This window comes from Venturia canescens, chromosome 1, assembly GCF_019457755.1.
Source record: "Venturia canescens isolate UGA chromosome 1, ASM1945775v1, whole genome shotgun sequence".
NCBI lineage: Eukaryota > Metazoa > Arthropoda > Insecta > Hymenoptera > Ichneumonidae > Venturia > Venturia canescens.
In genome coordinates, this window is record NC_057421.1 from 5079896 (window position 1) to 5098367 (window position 18472).

At 39.6% G+C, this 18472-nt stretch overlaps 1 protein-coding gene and 1 long non-coding RNA gene across 7 annotated transcripts; one reads left to right on the forward strand and one right to left on the reverse strand.

The window, feature by feature from the left end:
• The first annotated feature begins 332 nt into the window (after positions 1 to 332).
• On the forward strand, positions 333 to 5743 carry LOC122416549 (uncharacterized). The gene is made up of 2 exons (XR_006262128.1): positions 333 to 693; positions 4790 to 5743. It is a non-coding gene; the product is annotated as an uncharacterized lncRNA (long non-coding RNA).
• A 3129-nt stretch (positions 5744 to 8872) lies between these two features.
• LOC122416458 (uncharacterized) lies at positions 8873 to 17116 on the reverse strand. Of its 6 annotated transcripts, none has more exons than XM_043429474.1 (8): positions 16742 to 17116; positions 15026 to 15591; positions 13625 to 14646; positions 12640 to 13507; positions 11762 to 12111; positions 10421 to 10793; positions 10271 to 10356; positions 8873 to 9836 (listed from the first exon to the last, which is right to left on the reverse strand). In XM_043429474.1, exons 2-8 carry the CDS (start codon positions 15482 to 15484, stop codon positions 8915 to 8917), a joined length of 4080 nt encoding a protein of 1359 aa, XP_043285409.1. In that variant the 5' UTR covers positions 15485 to 15591; positions 16742 to 17116; the 3' UTR covers positions 8873 to 8914. The 6 variants fall into 6 exon arrangements, with proteins under 6 accessions (XP_043285409.1, XP_043285402.1, XP_043285385.1 ...); XM_043429467.1 differs by having other exon boundaries at positions 16723 to 17116; XM_043429450.1 differs by having other exon boundaries at positions 16450 to 17116.
• Positions 17117 to 18472: the final 1356 nt, after the last annotated feature.

Genomic DNA, 18472 nt, shown 5'->3' on the forward strand with positions numbered 1-18472 from the left:
AATATCTGTCATCGGGCTCTATACTCCAATAGCTTCGAAAACTGTTGATAATCATTTGAAGTAGAAAGAAACCTTGTTTTTCCAGAATCTCTTGAATTCAACTGAATGTGCAAATTTTTTAGTAACATGCTCCGCAACAAAATGTGTTTTGGAAAAGAATAAGAAATTGGAAATTCATCATTCTATGCGAAATTAGATATTCGACTTTGCCCCACTCTCCTGTCCATATGGAAATTCAATACGAGGCATTGAAAGAGTCTGCGCTGTCCTACACCCCTTTTGCAGAGCTCAATTATCCTGCACTTTTGAAATATCACGCGACATCATTCTGAGGTTTCAGGTCAAACGTGCTACGAACAGAAATGATAGTTTCCAATTAAGGGAAAATTAATAATTAGTAAACGCGAGTCTATTTTACAATAACGCCAATAAATAAATAATTTTGTCTTTTCAACAGTCCGTTTGTTTATTCATCAAAATATACTGTAGAAATGTCAAAACTTTTGGTATTATCTTCTTCAAAAAAATATCAAAAGTTTTGCATCTCATTACCGATGAGGATTGGACCGCACGCAGTTCTCGTCTGTTGCTACGCGCGGCGAAGGGATTAGCTGCAAATGTTTAAACTGAAATGTGTCGAGGTCGTTGGAGGTGGTTTCGAGAAGGTTGGAATTCGATAAAAATGAACGAATGGTATTTGAGACAATATATTTATTTCTTAATAGTGTGAAGTTTGTTTGTTTGTTTTATTTATTTATTTCTTTTTCTTTTTTTTGGTTTTATTTTCATTCAACAATAACAGTGTAATCAGTAGGCGTAACAAGAGAGACGAGGGTAGGTTACGAGAAACCTATCATACTTAATTAACGTACGCCAACAAGTTTACTATGGCAACGGGATCCCAGAGTAGCTTCATTTGTTTCTCCTTCTCACATCGTTTTGTCTTTTATTTTTGAGTCTTCTTCGTTTTTTCGTTTTTTTTTTCTAATTCCTTAAATACGTCGCGTCGACTTGAATCATCTCTCTTCGTCCCCCCCACCCACTTTTCGGCTCTTAATAATAATAACAACAATAATGATAATAATAATGCAAATAATTAGAAAAAACACAATGATAATCGACAGTGATTCGAATCACGAGCTTTGCCCGATCCGTGTGTAATGTCGTGTGTTTCGCATTTTCTTAACTAGCTGTGAAAATTCTCGATGGTGGGTACAAAGATTGAAAATCATTTCCAATTTTTTTTTTTTCTTGATGGAGATCTCATTTTACTTGTACACGAAGAAATATTCGTTCCTCATGCCGATTGGAATCCTCGTATGGGAATGAGCGCGAAATATGATTTAAAAAAATGTTCTGTTCCTTAAAATTAAAACTTCGCTCGACCACGGAGAACCGCGCGTTTTATTATTAACATTTTGTCTCTTTCTCCTTTGCCTTCTCGTTACATACAGTCGTGATATGAAATAATCATTGATGCGATAACGAACTTCTCGTAATGAAAACCGCGGAAGATAGTCCAAACGAAAATTTACGACAACTACAATATTCTCGAATTCTCATGGCAGTGCTTCGTAGTGAGTAGAATTAATCCTTATTGCCATTAGTGTACGAGTGTTGTTTGTTAGTTTATTTTTTTAGTTTCGAGTGTTTCGCGCTACGTTAGAGTTTTATCGCGAAAAGAAAGAAAAACGATGGTCGTAATGACGCGATTGTGGAAAATTATAATTTGATCAATGATAATAATTACAAGCACTAAACCTTACACGAGTTACGAGAACAATAGAACAATAAAGTCTTGTTTGTCAAATCTTAGCATTATGTAGTTTTCTTTATCTTTTTTCGTATAATTACACGTTACAGGTAAAGATCGGAGCGCCGATTTTCGACGCTGCGCCTATACGAGAATACACCGAGAAAGATTGATGCATTTTTATTCGTTTTTGGAGTTTCGATAGAATTTTTATCGCTTTGATCGAGGCTCGATTGAAGGGTAGTCGATATTGCAATTTTCTCGAATTCTGGACCGTTAGAATTTGCTGTAATGGCGTCAAAAGTCAAATTGTACCGATGCGATGATTTTTTTCTTTGTTGCATTTAGAGGCACTCGAATAAATCGCTTTTTCTTGGTGTATCGGAAAGAAAATCGCGAGATCAGTCGAATCAGTTCTGCGTGTAGAAATATAAGTGCTGAAAGGTTTCGTGGGTTCTCTTAGCACGAGTATCGTTCCGGCAAGCGTGCACACGTTTTTTCTTTTTTCTGGCACTGCAGACGAGAGTTTTGGGACGTTCGGTTTTAATAGGCCATGATTATATAGAGTTATCGATAAAGAGTCCTGAGGTTGAAACTTTACACATGAGTGATGACGTCTCTTCGGACGATCGATGAAGAAATGACGATAATGCGCAGCATTTTTCTTCTTTAAGCTACTCTACTTTTCTCCCTATCGTTGAAGAATAAATTTTGACGAAAATTCCAATTTACTCGTCGCCCGAAACGCTCTTAGTTTCTCCGTGCGAAAAAATGTGCAAAAAATCGGATCATCGATTCGGAATCGGAGTTTTCTGTAGCTCATCGTAACTCACGTTTCGCTGAACCGATTTAGGTGCAACAGAAAGCAATCGGAAGATGGAGATCGAAAGAAAAGTCCGTAAATAAAATTAAGCTTCTCGGTCCAGCCATTTTTTCGTGATAACGATTTGAAATGGCGACGTCATGAAACCGGCAGATTCGCGTATCGTAGCGTGCGACAGGCCTCGCACTGGCTGTTTCTTTTCTTTTAATTAATACTTGGCGTCGAGGCGCTGCCGCGTGCCTCGATCGAGAGCGTTTCGGGTCGCGCAGTTCATTTGGAATAATCGAAATATTTATTCTCCTTACAATTAGCTTGAATATTGATTTTGAATTTCGCTGGAAATGCTTCGATATAAATGCATCGAAAAAGACTGGCGAATCTCGAGTACACTCGCCCTCGTTTTAATCGAATGGGCGAGGTATTAGTGCGACTGAGAAACCTCGAATTCCCAATGAAACGAGAAAAAGACCTGAATATTGAGCTCGATAAAACTGAAGGATTTTCCGTGCAACGCTCTCACTAAACACGGATTCAAAATCACCATTCGTTGGTACCAACACAACGAAATGAGAGTCGTACGAATGGTTCATCACTATAATTAATATTATTTCTCTCCCTCTCTCGCTTTTACTCTTTCTCGCGTCTCGTTGGCTCTAAACAGGCTCTTGTTGGCGCACAAAACAAGTGGGCAATCGATCTCTGATTCAGCAAACGTGGTTTTAGTGGCACACTCACGAGACTGTGGAGGATTTTGGGAAGAAGGTGCAATTCTTTTACTCCGCTCATCGATTTTTTCGCTTTTGTGTCATTTAGCTATGTACAATATTTTTCTTTAACTTGTGTATTACGGGGCTAACGCTATGGGGGTTTTTCGGACAGGGAGGATATTCCGCATCGTCGATTTTCATTTCCCTTCACTCATTCGAACTCTCCCTACTGTTGTTCTTCTCGTTTCTTTCATCCGGTCACGTTTTTGTTGACGAAAAGTGCGCACTTTTGTCGACCTGGGGGACGAGGATCGAATTAACGACACGGGTGACGTTTCTCGTTCACTTTCTTAACTAACGTACGTCCCAAGCTCCTGCTCAACTTTGATCGAATCACAGATGGATCTCTCCCGTCCGAGGATATTTGCGTACAAGTACAGGGCGCCCAATTGTGAAGGAATTCCATTTTCACTGCATTTTCACTCAACGTCAAATCTAATTGTCCAAGCAATTTATCCAAATTATATTTTTCCATTATTTTCGCTAAATCTAAATAATCGAGTATTCGGATTTGCGAAGAAAATCGAGCACAGCTACTCCATCCCGTCGTTATAATCACAAAAATTACTGGAGTACGCGAGGAGACACATTTTTATGCACAATCCAATAATTACTGCTCGAAATATTATATTTTTGAGACCTCGCAATGTGGACACCCTGTAGAAAAATACGCGCAAACGCTCACGTACATATGCATCGGTATGCATATGAACATTCGCACACGAAGATCCCTAAAAAGTTATTTTGTATTCCGGTAAGTCTATCTTTGATTTTCTTAGGCTCGGGCGACGCTAGACTGGCCCCCTATAAAATTTGTAGTTTTGATCACTCATCCATCCTAATTTTAATCGCAAATATCCGATTTATCTAAGTTTCTCTCGTCTATTAGGAGATTTTCATAATTTTCGTGTTTATTATTATTATTTATTTATTTTTTCAATTTTTTTGTTTTTAATTTTTTTATTTCAATTTCGTAATATATATATATATATATATACCATAATTTTTGTTACTTTAGACGTTTGGTACGCGATAAACTATTGTACAGAGCTTTTTATCAGATTCCCCCACTTTCTGTTCTCCCTTTCGTAACTTCTTTTCCTCTCTCCCTCTCTGTAATAAGCAGAATCATCAAACAGAGAGAGAAAATATATATACACATATTTAGAATTTTCGTATGCACTGATTCAGCCGGAATTAGGGCTTGAAATGTTCGGACTCGATGAGCCACGAAATTCCGAAGAGAAAAGTCTTCGGTCGCTTTTTTCGTGGGTCCCTCGTCGTTTGGGAGATGACGTCGATGACGAAACGGCGATCGGCCACTTCGTTCGAGAGCGCGCTTCATTCCCATTGATCGACGAAGACCGAGGACTTTTCTTTCCGGAATTCGGGTCTCTGTCGACCTCTGTAACTAGTTTTTCTTATTTCTAAAAATTCTGTTCATAGCAACGAATATGTAATGGAAGGAAATCCAAGTCTTCGCATCTCTCGAAGGGGACGGGGCAAGGGAGAGGGAGGCAGCCCTTGAAGACACACCTAAGAGTAAATTGGAGTCAGTTACGGGGAATAATTGCACGAAATCGTCGTAAGCTTTCGTGCTTTTTTACATAATTGAAAGTTGGCTAATTCACTAGTTATAATATATCAATTAAATCCTACAAAGACTCATAGAAATGTGAAGGAGAGTATCGTTCAGATATTCAATCTAAATACACTTTTTCCAAGGACCCTCCAAATTCCTCTTCTTCCTTTCTCATCAACAACGAATATAAAACACATTGTAAAATATTCAAACCAACAAATTATGCAATCGATAGAAATAGAGTTTTTTCATAAATTATAGCAATAACTATCACTTCATCAACAACCATATAATAATAATAATAATAATAATCATCGTCTAAATTTCTAATACTGTTATTGGCAATAATACTTTTCTTCGTAATAATGATAATAATCATGATGCACTCCACCTCATATATATTCCAATCACGATGGTATTCTCGTCATCAATCAAAAATGGTGTTATTCTATTCGCAAGTTCAATTTTTTCCATCAAATTTCTTCCTCGAATGGGCGGATACGACTACTGCTAAGGCCTCGCTTATATGAATTATCCAAAATTAATGATAGAATTTAGTCCCATACATTCAATCACTAACAGCCTAAGTAAGGTATATGAGCAAATGAATAAATAAGTGAATAAGCAAATATTCATTTATCTATTCATTTATCTGTATCTATGTATGTGTGTGTTTGTGTGTGCGTGTATATACATATGTATATAGTCGTTAGAATTCGAAAGAAGCTGTTTCCTCGCGATTTTCTTCGCGATTAGAAATGGAAATAATAAGAATTTTTACAATTTTTTTCAGTATCGAATAAAATAGTGGAAAATAATTTGAGTATTTTTCTTTTCGAGATATACTTAAATTCCAAATACTCTCGGAACATATTACTCGTATATTTCATGTGCATTTGCTGCTCGATGCGAACTCACTCAGTCGAAATCAGCTCGAGATAAAGTTTTTTGAATATCCAATAACTGTTATTACATTTTTTCCTCTCTCTCTCGATCTCCCTCGTGTGAGAATATCAGTCCCAATTCTTCAAGGGTTCACTGTGATATTGAAAAAAATGTGCGCGTGCCCTGACTCATCGAGTTTTTCTGATTCATGCATTTTATAATGGGAATCTTTTGAGTTTTGACTCAAGCGAAATTTGGAATATTTTTCTGTCCTCGATCAATGAAATCACTCGGAAGGACGACATTCTCGAGCATCGCGAGTTCCTAATTTTACAGATTTAAAAATTTTTTTATTCTTTATTCTTTTTTTCCCCCAATAGGCGCAGGAAATTTAAGGTTAAGGTGTATCTTTAGTAGTGGTCATTCTACGCCGAAAGCCCACGGTTCGAGCCTCTCCTTCTGGGTCACCACTTTTCAACTTTATATAATTTTCGTACTTTTTCAATTTTTATTCTCTTTTTCTCGTTTTTCACGTCTCTTCGTACAGTGGCAGTGTGTGGTCCGAATAAACAGAAGAAAAAACAGAGTCTTTTCGGGACGAAACTTTCGTAAAATTCGTTTCAGAAATATCCGTACTTTTTGAGAAGAGCGAAAGGATTACGATTTTCGGCGAATTCTATGATTCAAGATGTTTTTTCGTTTTCATTTTGGCACATGGGTTTCGAAAAATCGATGAGATTTTAGAGACGGAAGTGTAGACAGACTTTCGGTAATTGGCACGTAAAACATCACAGTGTTACTCACAAATTATTTCGAAAGTAAAATCAATGATTTTCCTTTGTTTAGTTTTGTTTTTTCTAAGTGAAATCCTAGCAAAGAATTACTTTCGATCGAAATTCAGTCGACGACGATACAAGAGAAATCTGACAATCTCTTTCCAGCTCCTGTGACGACGAAAGCATTCGTTTTTCATAATCATTTTAATGGTAAATTATTTATTAACGTTAATACCACTCAGTTTATTGTATTTTTTGCGACTGAGCAATTCTATGGTTTTTTGAACACTCGAAAGTATTTGGATTCTGTTCTTTATTCTTCGAAATTCGTCCGTAAATTCTTCATTTTCAATGAATTTTTGTAAAAAAGTTCGAAATTTCACTTGGTAAATTGTCGTAATTGCGAGTTGGTACAATACTTTTGAAAAACGATCGAACATTTGATTCTTTTTCATGGTGGTCGCGAATTACAGTGTTCCAAATAACCATCAATGTATCAATTATTGCGAAAACTTTCGATACGTTGTTACGTAATTTTGAGACCTTATCATTCCTAAAAATGAATTGCTTTTTGGAGGCTCTCCACAAAAGTGACTTTTTCAGACTTCATGATATCGCGAAGGGTTCCAAGTTCTCATCGAAAGTAATTCTTTGCTCGGATCAAATTGAACGATAAATGATAACTCGAACAAATGGAGCAGTTCGTAGAAACGAAGTTTGGATGCTGGTTGTCCGATCTGAGATCAATTTTTCGTTGAACATCCGCTTGGCGAGTTGTGGTAATTCTTATGTCTCAATTCGTCATTTTTCCTCAATCACAATCGAAAGAGAGACTCGACCGGGCCAACAGTTTAATGTAGAGTTTAAAATGCCAACAAGAAAATATCTTAATATTTTGCATACGTTCTACATCACTCAGTTAAGATTCTGTTGTTCTCTACTAAAAAGTGTATAGCACTTTACTTTTTTTTTGGTTTTCCTCATTTTTTTTTTTTCATTTTTCCTTTTTAATCATGTATCCTAATGTTATTAATGTATATAACAATATATATCAACGAACTGAGATTGCCGTCTGACGGTTTTTTTGTCTTTGTATTTCTGTTTACGTGGGTTTGTATGAGCTGTGTATGCGTGTGTGTTTAAAATCTTCATTCATCGGCTTCAGAGTCCAAGCTTTCGTACATTTTTTCCTCGTATTATGATTTTTTTCATAATTATCAGATTTTATTATTTGGCTGTTGCAATTAGCGAACGTTAGTCATTTCGTTGTCCTGAAATACTTCGATTCCGCCAAATATTCATATAATCACAAATTGAAATATATTCGGCAACGAGACGGTGAGGTTATCTAATTTTTTCACAAGCAAAATCTGCGGTTTGGGATCGAAAAAATACGGAAGATTTAAATACTCGAAAAAGCTCGTAATTCATTTTGAAAACGATTGGAAGTAGCGGAAATTACTGCAATTGCAATGTACGGAAATTCGATTCGATTAATTTTACGAAATCACACGATCTTTTTGGGCACTATTTTTTGGACGAAGAGGCTTTTTTTTGGGGAAATTAGAGGTAAGAAGGGAACGTTTATCCAAAATGTTAGTTAATGTCGCGTTTCGATGATGAGCCGATCGCATTATTCGCAAATCATCATTTCCGCGCAAAAACTATTTCCGGAGGGCACTTATCTTAGTAAAAACTTGATCGATTTCGTATTTTTCTTCCAAATCTTATTTCCGCACTATTGCAATTCTATAAATAATGAAGGATTGTTTGAAAATCGAAAATAGCAAAATAATCTACAGAATAGAAAATGAGTTTACCAATTCTTTAGTCCCAATCCGTTTCGTCAAAGATTCTGTTGTTTTTCAAACCAGAAAAAAATGTGCTAAGCTTTTCGCGATTTTTATAAAAGCATTGAAAGAGCCGAATTTTGTTGGGAACTACTCTGAAGCCAATAAATCTGAATTGTACGTTGAAGTCAGAAAGATTTTGGAGAAGTTTTCTGAGAAAATTCCACTGAAGAATTCTACAGTATTGTTGAGGAAAAAAATATTTCGTCTACTAACTCACCACTTGTAAATGTAAATGTATATAAGTGTAATGTTTAAAACTGCGTCAGATTTATCTACAAATTGACCTAAAATCTGATATTGCTTTAAAACAATGAGATGCCGTTGAGCGGCAGAGGCGACAATGGGTAATCGTAAATATCGCAGTGCCTCGGTGAGGCAAATACCGAAAATCGGCAAATATTTCTTCGGCCACATATCCGGTGAAAGAACCGTCTGAATTTCGTGACGTTTAAGGTGAATCATTTTGACGTTTGAATCAAGGTGGATGGAGATCCCGATGATGAGCTCTCGCGGTGAGAATAGCTTTGAGTTCGGACTCGAGTTGTTTTTTGGTTCTCTCGCTGACGGATCGTCCGCCGACGGAGGGTTGTGCGGTTAATCTCGGTGTGGTGGAAGAAGAATCGCTGGATTTTGAAGTGTCTCTGTTTTCGTGGCTGCGAGCGCGTCTGACTGGTTTTTTTGTCGGTACGACGAAGATTTCATCTTGACGCAATTCCGGAGGGGGTTCCGGAAGGTCGAGATGAGTTTCTGGGCCGGCGAGGGTGTAAGTTGAAAAACTACCGATCGCTTCGGAAGAGCGGCTGAGATCGATGGTGCCGGAGCCCCATTCACGGGACAATTTTCTCCCGATTACCGAAGTAAGTTCGGCGCTTGGAGACAAAAGCGGACTTTTCGTCGCTGCTGTGTGACTGGTCGAATGAGGCGGTGGTCGCAAAGTCGCGAAAACCGGAAATGACTGTCCCCTTTTGGCAGGACTCCGGGAATACCGCGGGGTCGGCGCCCCGCCGCTCACCGAGTCCGATTTCACCGGCGCCAGAGGTCGGAGCGTCGCGCTCCCGCCGAAATGTGAACCCAAACGCGGCGGCGGCGAACCTCCGTCCCCGTGACTCAATCTACGACCGACCGTTTCCAACGGACTCCGCGCACGCAAATTCGTACTGCTCAACGTAAACTCACGCGGTTTTGGCGCGTCCAAACTCATCGGCGCCAGACCCAAACGCGAACTTGACAAATTCGTCGAACTTCGACACTTCTCCGAACCCTTCGGACTTCGCGGCATCAACGGACTCTTACTCCTGCTACGCTCTCGACCCTTTGGCGGCTTGTTGTCCCGCTTTGCCACTCGCGATGTTTCCACCTCTTTTGCTGGCGCCTCCACTTTTTCTTCTTGCTGTACTCTGTTGAATTTTAATAATCTTTTACTTTTTACGAAATATTCATTATTTCTTCTCAACTTTTGTCTTGACTTTATTTCCAAACGTCATTCGAGGCGAGCATCCGTTAATTATAGACATTTTTACGTCGATTAAGGCGGTCGAACGAATTTCTCGATCTCTCACAATACTTTCGATTTTTTGAAATTTTTCTTTGCCTCCTCCAATCTACTTAGGAATGTTCCCCAAAACTTTATGTCCAAGATTTTTTTTTAAGCAACGGGCAAAACGGACTGTTTGATAGTATTAAAAATGGCTGATCGTCGGGAGTTTTCAATTCAATAACAAAGTTTCGAAATTCAAGTCCAAAACAATTTTTCTGACGGGTCCTGTGGTTCATACTCGACATTTCATTTCCTCACGGAAAGCCTTAGCGTGAAAATCTATGAAATCGATACCTTCTAATTTCCTGAATCATTTCGAAGAACTGTGCTTTGCTCTTGCGACGTCGACGCTGTTCGTGCTCCTTCTGAAACATGGGGACCTTGTAGAGGATTAAATGAAACCGATGTTTGCGGACATTGGTTAATGAAAGCTGAGCAACCAACCCTTTTGACGCTTTTTTGAAAGAGGGAAGTTATTTGTCCTTGTCTAACCGTGTGGACCAATTCTCTCGCGGCGTGATGGGGCGAAACGAGTTCCACGCAATTGATGAACCGGTACAGTTTTTGCGAGAAAAACATAACGTTCCGGCTCCGCCATATCGAGGTTTTTGGCCGGTGACGTAGGCGAGGCAGAGTGTACTTGTAGAAGAGCAGTTCACCGACGAGAATCAAAGTTCCAACGATCAATCCCGTTCCCAAGAGACAAAAAACCCCGGCGACAGAAGCGACGCCCAGAGGTCGAGGTTGGCCGCTCGTGTGCATTCCTAGACCTGGATTTAGCCGGTCTTGGGCTCTCATGCAAGGCAACCCACCGTACCTGACAAAATTAGCAAAAATAATTATTTATTTGCGAACAAACTAGCGTTGCCAGAAATCTTACATCGTTCCTCCCTGTTGTGGGTTATCAAAATTTCATACGATTTCGAAAGTAAATTTTCAATAAAAAAAAATTATGCATTGATACCAGCTTTTTGAATTTCGGATGGATAAAAAGTTTCGTTGACCATTAGCCCTTACTAGTCACACCTCAAGTTTCTGGCGTAATAGTCACACGGGATCCAAAGTACCCCACTCACTTTGGGGGACGATAAATAATTGAAAAACTGTAAAAAAAAAATAAAAAAAAAATACTGCAATGTATTTTGAACCTTTAAGAAACGACCATAACGATTTCATTCTATTCGTGTTATTTTCAATATTAAAAAAAATGTCAAAGAAAAGAATGCAGAAAAAATGACTTTTTTCGCAAAAATTTATGTAGAAATCGTGATTTTTAATTCAAAAAAAAAATCAACTCGTTCTATAAACCTGAGAAATCACGCTTTCAGGTAGTATTAGTTAAATTTGTCACGCTGGGGTGGATTGGACCCCAGATATTCGCACGGTCTGACTTGATCGACTACCAAAACTGAACTAACGAGCCCTTTCAAATAATAACGATGAGGCTCTCTTCCCAAAGGTTCGAACTATCGACCAAGGGCACCACAAGTCCCATTTTCTCGAAATTTCTATTTGGTATCGTCGGTCGAAAAGCGGCTGGGGTCCAATATACCCCGTGTGACTATTAAGGGTTAAAATTTAATTTCTACTCGATTTTTTCCCCCTGGAAATAAAAGTCAAATCGTCAATGAAAATTATTCCTACTCAAAATACGATGTAGTGATGAATAAACGTTCAATCCATCTATCATTGTATTTCGTGAAAGGTAGTGATTTTATTCTGCAAAAAGGTATAATGCACCGCAAGGAATAGAGAATAAAAATGGAATTTTTGAATAATTGTTACCATTTTTCCTTGAGAATGTCGAGCATTCCGTTGCTCGTATAATTCGCAATGACCTTGGAAATGGTTTCCTTAAGGGGGTGACCTTTCGTAAGCGCAACAGCGTAAGTGTCCTCTTTAATCGTGTCTCCGATCGTCCGCAAGCGACATCCATTGTCCGTCGCCCGATAGTAATCGAGTATGGGCGTGTCGGCTATGAGAATATCGAGGCTCCCGTTCCGGAGACGTTCAACGCCTTCGGCTACGTCGGACAACGAGAAACGAGCCATGTGCGACCACAGCACGTGATCTGCCGATTGGACGTAATATTCAGCCGCTGATGCCCGCGGCGTACCGACTCTTTGTTGCAAAAGCTTTTGGGATGAAAAAAAAATGAAATCAATCAATACAAAGTTAGCCTCAACTGCTTTTTGCCAATTACTTTTTGTAATTACTAGTTTTATAGATAAAAATGAAGAGAAGATAGCTTCAATGATTTTCTGTGCGACGGACCAGAAAAAGGAAGCAATAGTTTGATATTTTTGTGCCTTCCTCGTCAAAATTTGATCCCTCTAATGACAAACGACCAACTTGCTCGAAGTTTTCCCAAGAAAATTAAACGAGACTTCAAATTCAATGAATTTCTATACTAAAAAAATGCACGAGTTTTTTATTTCGTAGTTTTTCTCCCGAGAATCCAGCCCCATGATTTCGAGTCTACCGTTGGCTAAGCTCGCCATAAAACAAAGGATTAGTTCGAAAAATAGCTCCAATTGTCATCCATCCGACAGGTCAACAGAATCGTCGTTTTTTTTCAATTTCCCTCGAAATTCTTTATTCAAATTTTCCAAAACTCGACGATGCTTCATCGTGATTTTGATATCGGAAAACTGGCTACTCACACTTCGATCCCGATAATCGCTGACCGCCGAGTTGAAGATGAGTCCGGCAATAAGAGCGGCGATGTTTGCGGTATAGGAAGCGACGAAAATAACGCAAAACCCGCCCCAGATATTAATGAGAAATTTGTTAGGCCATGATTTAGGTGCTTTGAAAGCAACTAAATGTCCGCATAGTAATCCCCACATAACCCAAAGAGCAGAGGCGATGGAGAAGTTTTTGCTGCGCTGACGACCCCAAGGATTCAGGCCGAAGGGACTGAACCATTCGTAAACAGCGACGGCCATCGCGGTGACGTTGAGAAAGGTGAAAACAGCGATCCAGAGCTCGGTGCTAAAGGGCATTAAAAATGCCAGCAGCGGAATTTCTGATTTGGGTTTCGGGGCCGTCAGGAAACTGACACCGCTGAAGAAATATGGTGTTGTGAAGTCGATCACTTCCGCTCTTCTCGACAATACACTCATCGGTGCGAACGCCAATTGTGCGTTTCCGTGTAACAATTCACCGACTACTCCGTTCCACGTGCCATTCTGCCCATTCCTCTTTCCAAAGAGTCCGTCACGTGAGACGTACAGATCGAACCTGAAGCCCAGCTCGTGGGACACCAGGCTCAAAAGATCCATCGTCAAACCGTAACAACATTTAGTTTCTTCACCCTGCCGACACGTCAAACCCCGGAGACAAAGACCTTCCTGTAGATTCGTCATCATCGAAAATGGAGGCGCCAATGCTGTCACTATTCGATATAGTGGCATCCCCACTTTTTCACCACCTTGTTCCAAGTATGCCGGCACTATTCCACCGCCCGGCCACGTTATCGTATCCAAACGAACCTCTTTTCCACCCCGTATAGTTCCTACTTTCGTCCATCTGTGAAAGATCATTTGAAGCTATTATTTATTCATTTAATGTGGAGAGTAGAACATTTTTAATTTAAAAAAAAATCAATCAGAGAAATCAATTTTGTGCGGAAAGAAAGACTAATACCTTAATTGTGTTTTGTTGCCGGGGAATTGAACAGCCTGCAAATTAAGCAACTGAAATTCGGCCTTGTCCCTGGACAATTGCCTCATTGAATCACGTAACTTGTTTGTCAGAGTTCTAGAAACGTTGTTTTTAATTTCGTTAAACGGTAATTTGGCATTGGCTTCGGGGAAGCAATTTGGCACGAATTGTTCCTTCAGTTGTGGCTCACGTAATCCGTTGAGGGGGGTTTTTAATTCGTGAAAAGTGTTGTCAAGTGCCTGAGAGGTGGCTCGCAACATTCTTGTCAAAATAGTGTCACCTCCGGAAATCTTGAGACTGGAAGGTCTCAAGGCCAGCATTCCAACGGGCATAAAAGTTTTGGAGTTCATACTTTTGTCGGTCATTCGGATTTCTTCATCGTCGTCGAAGGTGTATCTGTCCTCGCGTTTTTTCACGTTCTTTTTTTCATGCTGCCATCGATATTCCTGAAGATGATTTACGTCGTTGGCCAGATTTGAAAGCGAATGAAGATGCGCCCTATTTTCTACAACAAGACTCGCGCTGTGCTCGAGAATCTTCTCCAGTGGTGAATTTTGTTTCTCATTTCTTGCCACAGGCGCCAAAGAATTGTACAACAAATGCGACGTTATAAGCCCTGGCTCGTTTGGCCTGAGCTCTGCTTTCAGATCCAACCACAGCCACAAAAATCTTCCAGCCATCATGTCGAACTTGGAAGCCGCTGCAAGAATTCTTCGAGCGTTATTCAAATCACAGGCCATCACTAGAACACCGCCGCTTCCACCCTCCTCCGAGATTCTCCTCATCCTCAGTCTCAGACTTTTATCATTCGCAGGTAAGTGAATTATTTTCCTCGGTGTGAGGACATAACGATTACGCTGTAGGAGATGGTGCATCGGCAACAGGGTTGTGTCAATGAGGAGAGTGAACGCATGCCAGTTTGCTTTGTGCATCAGAGCTGCTGCTGCTGCCCCTGCTTCTTCTGAACTGGAACCCAATCGAGTTTCGAATCGTCCACTTTTTCCCTGCGTGCCAAAAAATACCCACTCACTTTACAGTTTATTCACTAGACTTTGACTGTCACAGCGGTTCGCTTAGCTTCATGACAACTTTGCAAATCAACTAAAATCCAATCAGCAAAATATGAGCAACTCTGCATTCCGTAACCACTTAAAAAAAAAAACACAAATCATATGCCACAATTTAGTGAATTAAAAATTATTATTCACGGCGCAGCAAAAGAAAAAAATTAAATAATTTTTTCATTTATATTGTGGAGAGAAGAAATCTAACCTGCCTTGAAACACAAAAATAAATTGCATCCTGATCAAATCATTAAAGAACGAAATTGACTCAGCTGATTGGAAAAAAGTTACAAAAAGAGAAGTAGAATATTTTGTTAACCTGTCGCAGAAAATCTCTGTGCGTCATTGGCAACCACAAAGAAGGTAGATTCAGGGAAGCTGCGGCAGTAATTAAAAATCTTGCAGCAGAGCCCCCTCCGATGACCAGACTCAAAACAGTTTTTCCGTGTTCTATGTCCGAACAGAATTTCGTTATCAGCGATAGAGGATAAGAGAGCGAATCGGTCATCGGTGTCATTCTTGCTTCGACATAAGAGACTTCGATTTCGCTCTGCGAAGCTTCCATTCTCACTTCTTCCCAAGCCCGCTGTACATCCATTCTCGACGGTGTCTGAGGCTGCGATAAACACACTACCAAACGCCATGGCGAATGTGCCGTTCGTTGTCTACTTTTTGTTGCTCTTGCAGCTTTATCAGCTTCTGCTTCGCAGCTTGCTTGCAGATTAAACAAAATTGCCAACCAAAGAATAACTGATCTACAAGACGAGCTGACTCGCATCTTCTCTCTCTCTCGCTCTCTCTCTACGCTCTCCCTCAAACTCTCTTCCCTCAACTCCTTAAAACATTTATCTTTGCTCTGTTAACTCATCTCTGCACGAGTCCAATCTGAAAAGAAATATTTTTCCATTTTATTCTGCCATTTTAGACATTTTTTTATTACTCGAAACCTTATGAAACTGATAATTATGGCACTTCCAAGGTATTGTAATCTAAACTTTCTTCACAAAAGTATCATATAGCTTCAATTTTTTCAAAATAATCCCAAGTTCTGCAAGCACTAAAACTTTTATTAAAATCACTATCTCCCCATTTAAATGCAAATCAATTTTCAAACTTTCTTATGACTCACAGTGGGAGATCTAGAAAACATGTTAAAGAGGTAAACTTCCCATCAAATTAGCTTCGACACTTCCTGTCAGCTACATATCTTCTTGTAGCTTCCATTTCAATTGATGTGATATTTGAAATATCAAAATTATTATCATTATCATTTCACGCAGTACTGACAAGTTCAAGGGAATAATGATCAAATTAGAAAACTTGCAAAAATTTATTCGTACTTTGTGATCTTTTTACTGTTTGTTCGAATCCAAAATCGAAGGTGTTAGAATTTTGGTATCATTTTGACGGAAAGTCGACGAGATAAGAATTATCAAATCTTGAAACTGAGTCTCCACTGTATTTGAATAATACGCGCACTCGCACGGTGACTGTCATCGGCTTTTTTTTCAAAATTGCAACTTACAATTAGCTGTCTCAAAAATCGTAGGAAGAAGTAAAAAAAACACAAGTTTCGTAAAACATGAATACGTTCACTGGGAGTGTTAATACGTAAACACAGAAAATCGGAATGGCAACCATCAAAAAAAAGAGGGAAATGATGGTGTGTGCGGCGGTAAGGTGTGTTTATCCGGTGAGATTTATCGGTCAACTGCTCTTCGTGACGCACGAAGTTTCACTGACCTCACACAGAGAATGATGTAAATACTCGAAGATTTCATCCCCGCGAGAGAATGACCATAACTGAGAGAACGCGGTGAAAAAAATATCGGAAGAAAAAGAGATCGTAGCACGGTTGAACGGTTTGATTATTGTTGTTTTTTCGAAGTGTCGTAGAAAAACTTGAATATATCGCTTCGTTTTTTGTTCACATTTGAGCACAGACCGTGAAGGTGTTGGGATCCGGAGGTTGTTTAAAAAGAGTGCGGATATTGGCTCTTGACCGAAGCATAATACCTATCGATTGGGCTCTAACCGGTCTCGCTCAATTGTTGTAAAACAATGTCAATTGGTCAGTGTTGAGATGCGGCGGTGATTGGAAGACGCGAGGGGACGAGACTACGAGAAGAAAAAAATTCGTCACTCGCCCACCTCCGGACGATCTGCCCCGTGGGTGACAGCCATTTTCGGGCAGCCCCTCCCTTTAAATTTCATCCCCTTCCTCTTTCCCTTCCGCGCCGTTCTCCTCCTCTTCTTCTGCTTCTCCTTCCCTCCTCGCTCCTTTCCCTTGCCCGTCCTGCCTTCACATCGCGCGAAACATACACGTCTCGAAGAGTCGAAGCGACCAACAAAAAATCACACACAGCTACGCAAGCTCGACATCGCGATACGTGCGAGAGACACAAGACGTTTCTATAACCTCGATTCGCGCGTGTGCATCATTCCTCCCTCCTTCTTTTCTACCCTCTCCTATAGCGCGCGCTCAACGGCTCAACGGCTCAACGTCTCATTCCTCCGCTATCTTCGAACACACTCGAACCGCGCTGGAATTTTCATCCCTCTCCTCAACCTCCCCTCTCATGCTATCTTCTCCACCCCTTGACTCGAGTTCCAACAAGACTACTTCGGATTGCGGTGGAAATCCTCTACTTTATGCGAACAATGTAACGTCAATTGGACCACGATCAGCCACGTCGATGAGAACACGGAAAAATAAAAGAGACGTCTTGCTCTCTCCCTCTGACTTCTCAGCCTCAATCGCGTACACCTTTCTTGTACTTGAAATTCTTCCTTCCAAGGCGGGGCACTGTTTCACGTAACCTAACATTTTCATCAATTTTTTTCCTCGTCAAATGAACAATACAATTTTCATTTCTTTAATTCCATTTGCATTTTCATCCTGGTATTTTCTTCGCTCTTATCAAATTGCAATTGTTGACAAAAAAAAAAGTTCGTTTTTTCAAATTTGCAAAAGTTGAAACGGCACCGTTGCACGCAAATCCTCTAACGGCCGTTTTTTCCGACGTGATTCAAGTGCAATTTTTTAAATTTTGTTTCGACATAGAATGAACCGAATTTAAACTTGGATTAATGTTCTATAATCAGTTCATTTATTATTTAGCGTCGATTTAATTTTGACCATTTTTCCAAGATTCTTACTCTCTTTGTACGGAGACTTGGACCGTTGAAAAACAAAGTCCCTGGATGAATGTTTTCACCACGAGCAAATTTGTTTTGACTCGTACTCGATATTTCAATCAAAAAATACACTTTTAGTCCAAAAATTGATAATTTCAATTGCATTTTTAATTTCGACTAAATTTATCAGTCCAAATTATAAATCACTTTTACCCTTTTATTTTGATCTCCGGCTCGCTAGAAAATATGCAGAAAATATAAAATTTTTCTCGGACATTTTTGACAGTACACAGCTCATAAATGCTTGCAAACAGTAATTTCTTAAGGATCGAGGATAACACGTTTTTTTGCACTTGAATCCGAAAAAAGTATTGAACGAAAAAATTTCGTGAAACTGTGTTCCGCAACGGAAGATGTAAATACGAATTTTCGTGCGGTTACGAAAGAGATGTTCGTGCAGATTTAAGAGTGGTTGAGGTTTTTTTTTACATAACTCGTCAGTTGTCCTAATCCGGGTGTGCTATAGAGTCGATAAGGCTTCTATAGAGGATTGATTTTTCTCTTAAACTTTTCGTTTCTAAAAATAAGAGAAGACCTTTCTCGAATGAAGACATAAAAATAGGAGGAA

Bases quoted from the DNA above. Each gene is read 5' to 3' on its own strand.
- LOC122416458 (XM_043429474.1), bottom strand. From the start codon at position 15,484: ATGCGAGTCAGCTCGTCTTGTAGATCAGTTATTCTTTGGTTGGCAATT. The intron at 13,508-13,624 runs GTATTAGTCTTT...GATCTTTCACAG, and splicing joins GGCAACAAAACACAATTAAG to ATGGACGAAAGTAGGAACTA. The intron at 10,794-11,761 runs GTAACAATTATT...TAATTTTGTCAG, and splicing joins GACATTCTCAAGGAAAAATG to GTACGGTGGGTTGCCTTGCA.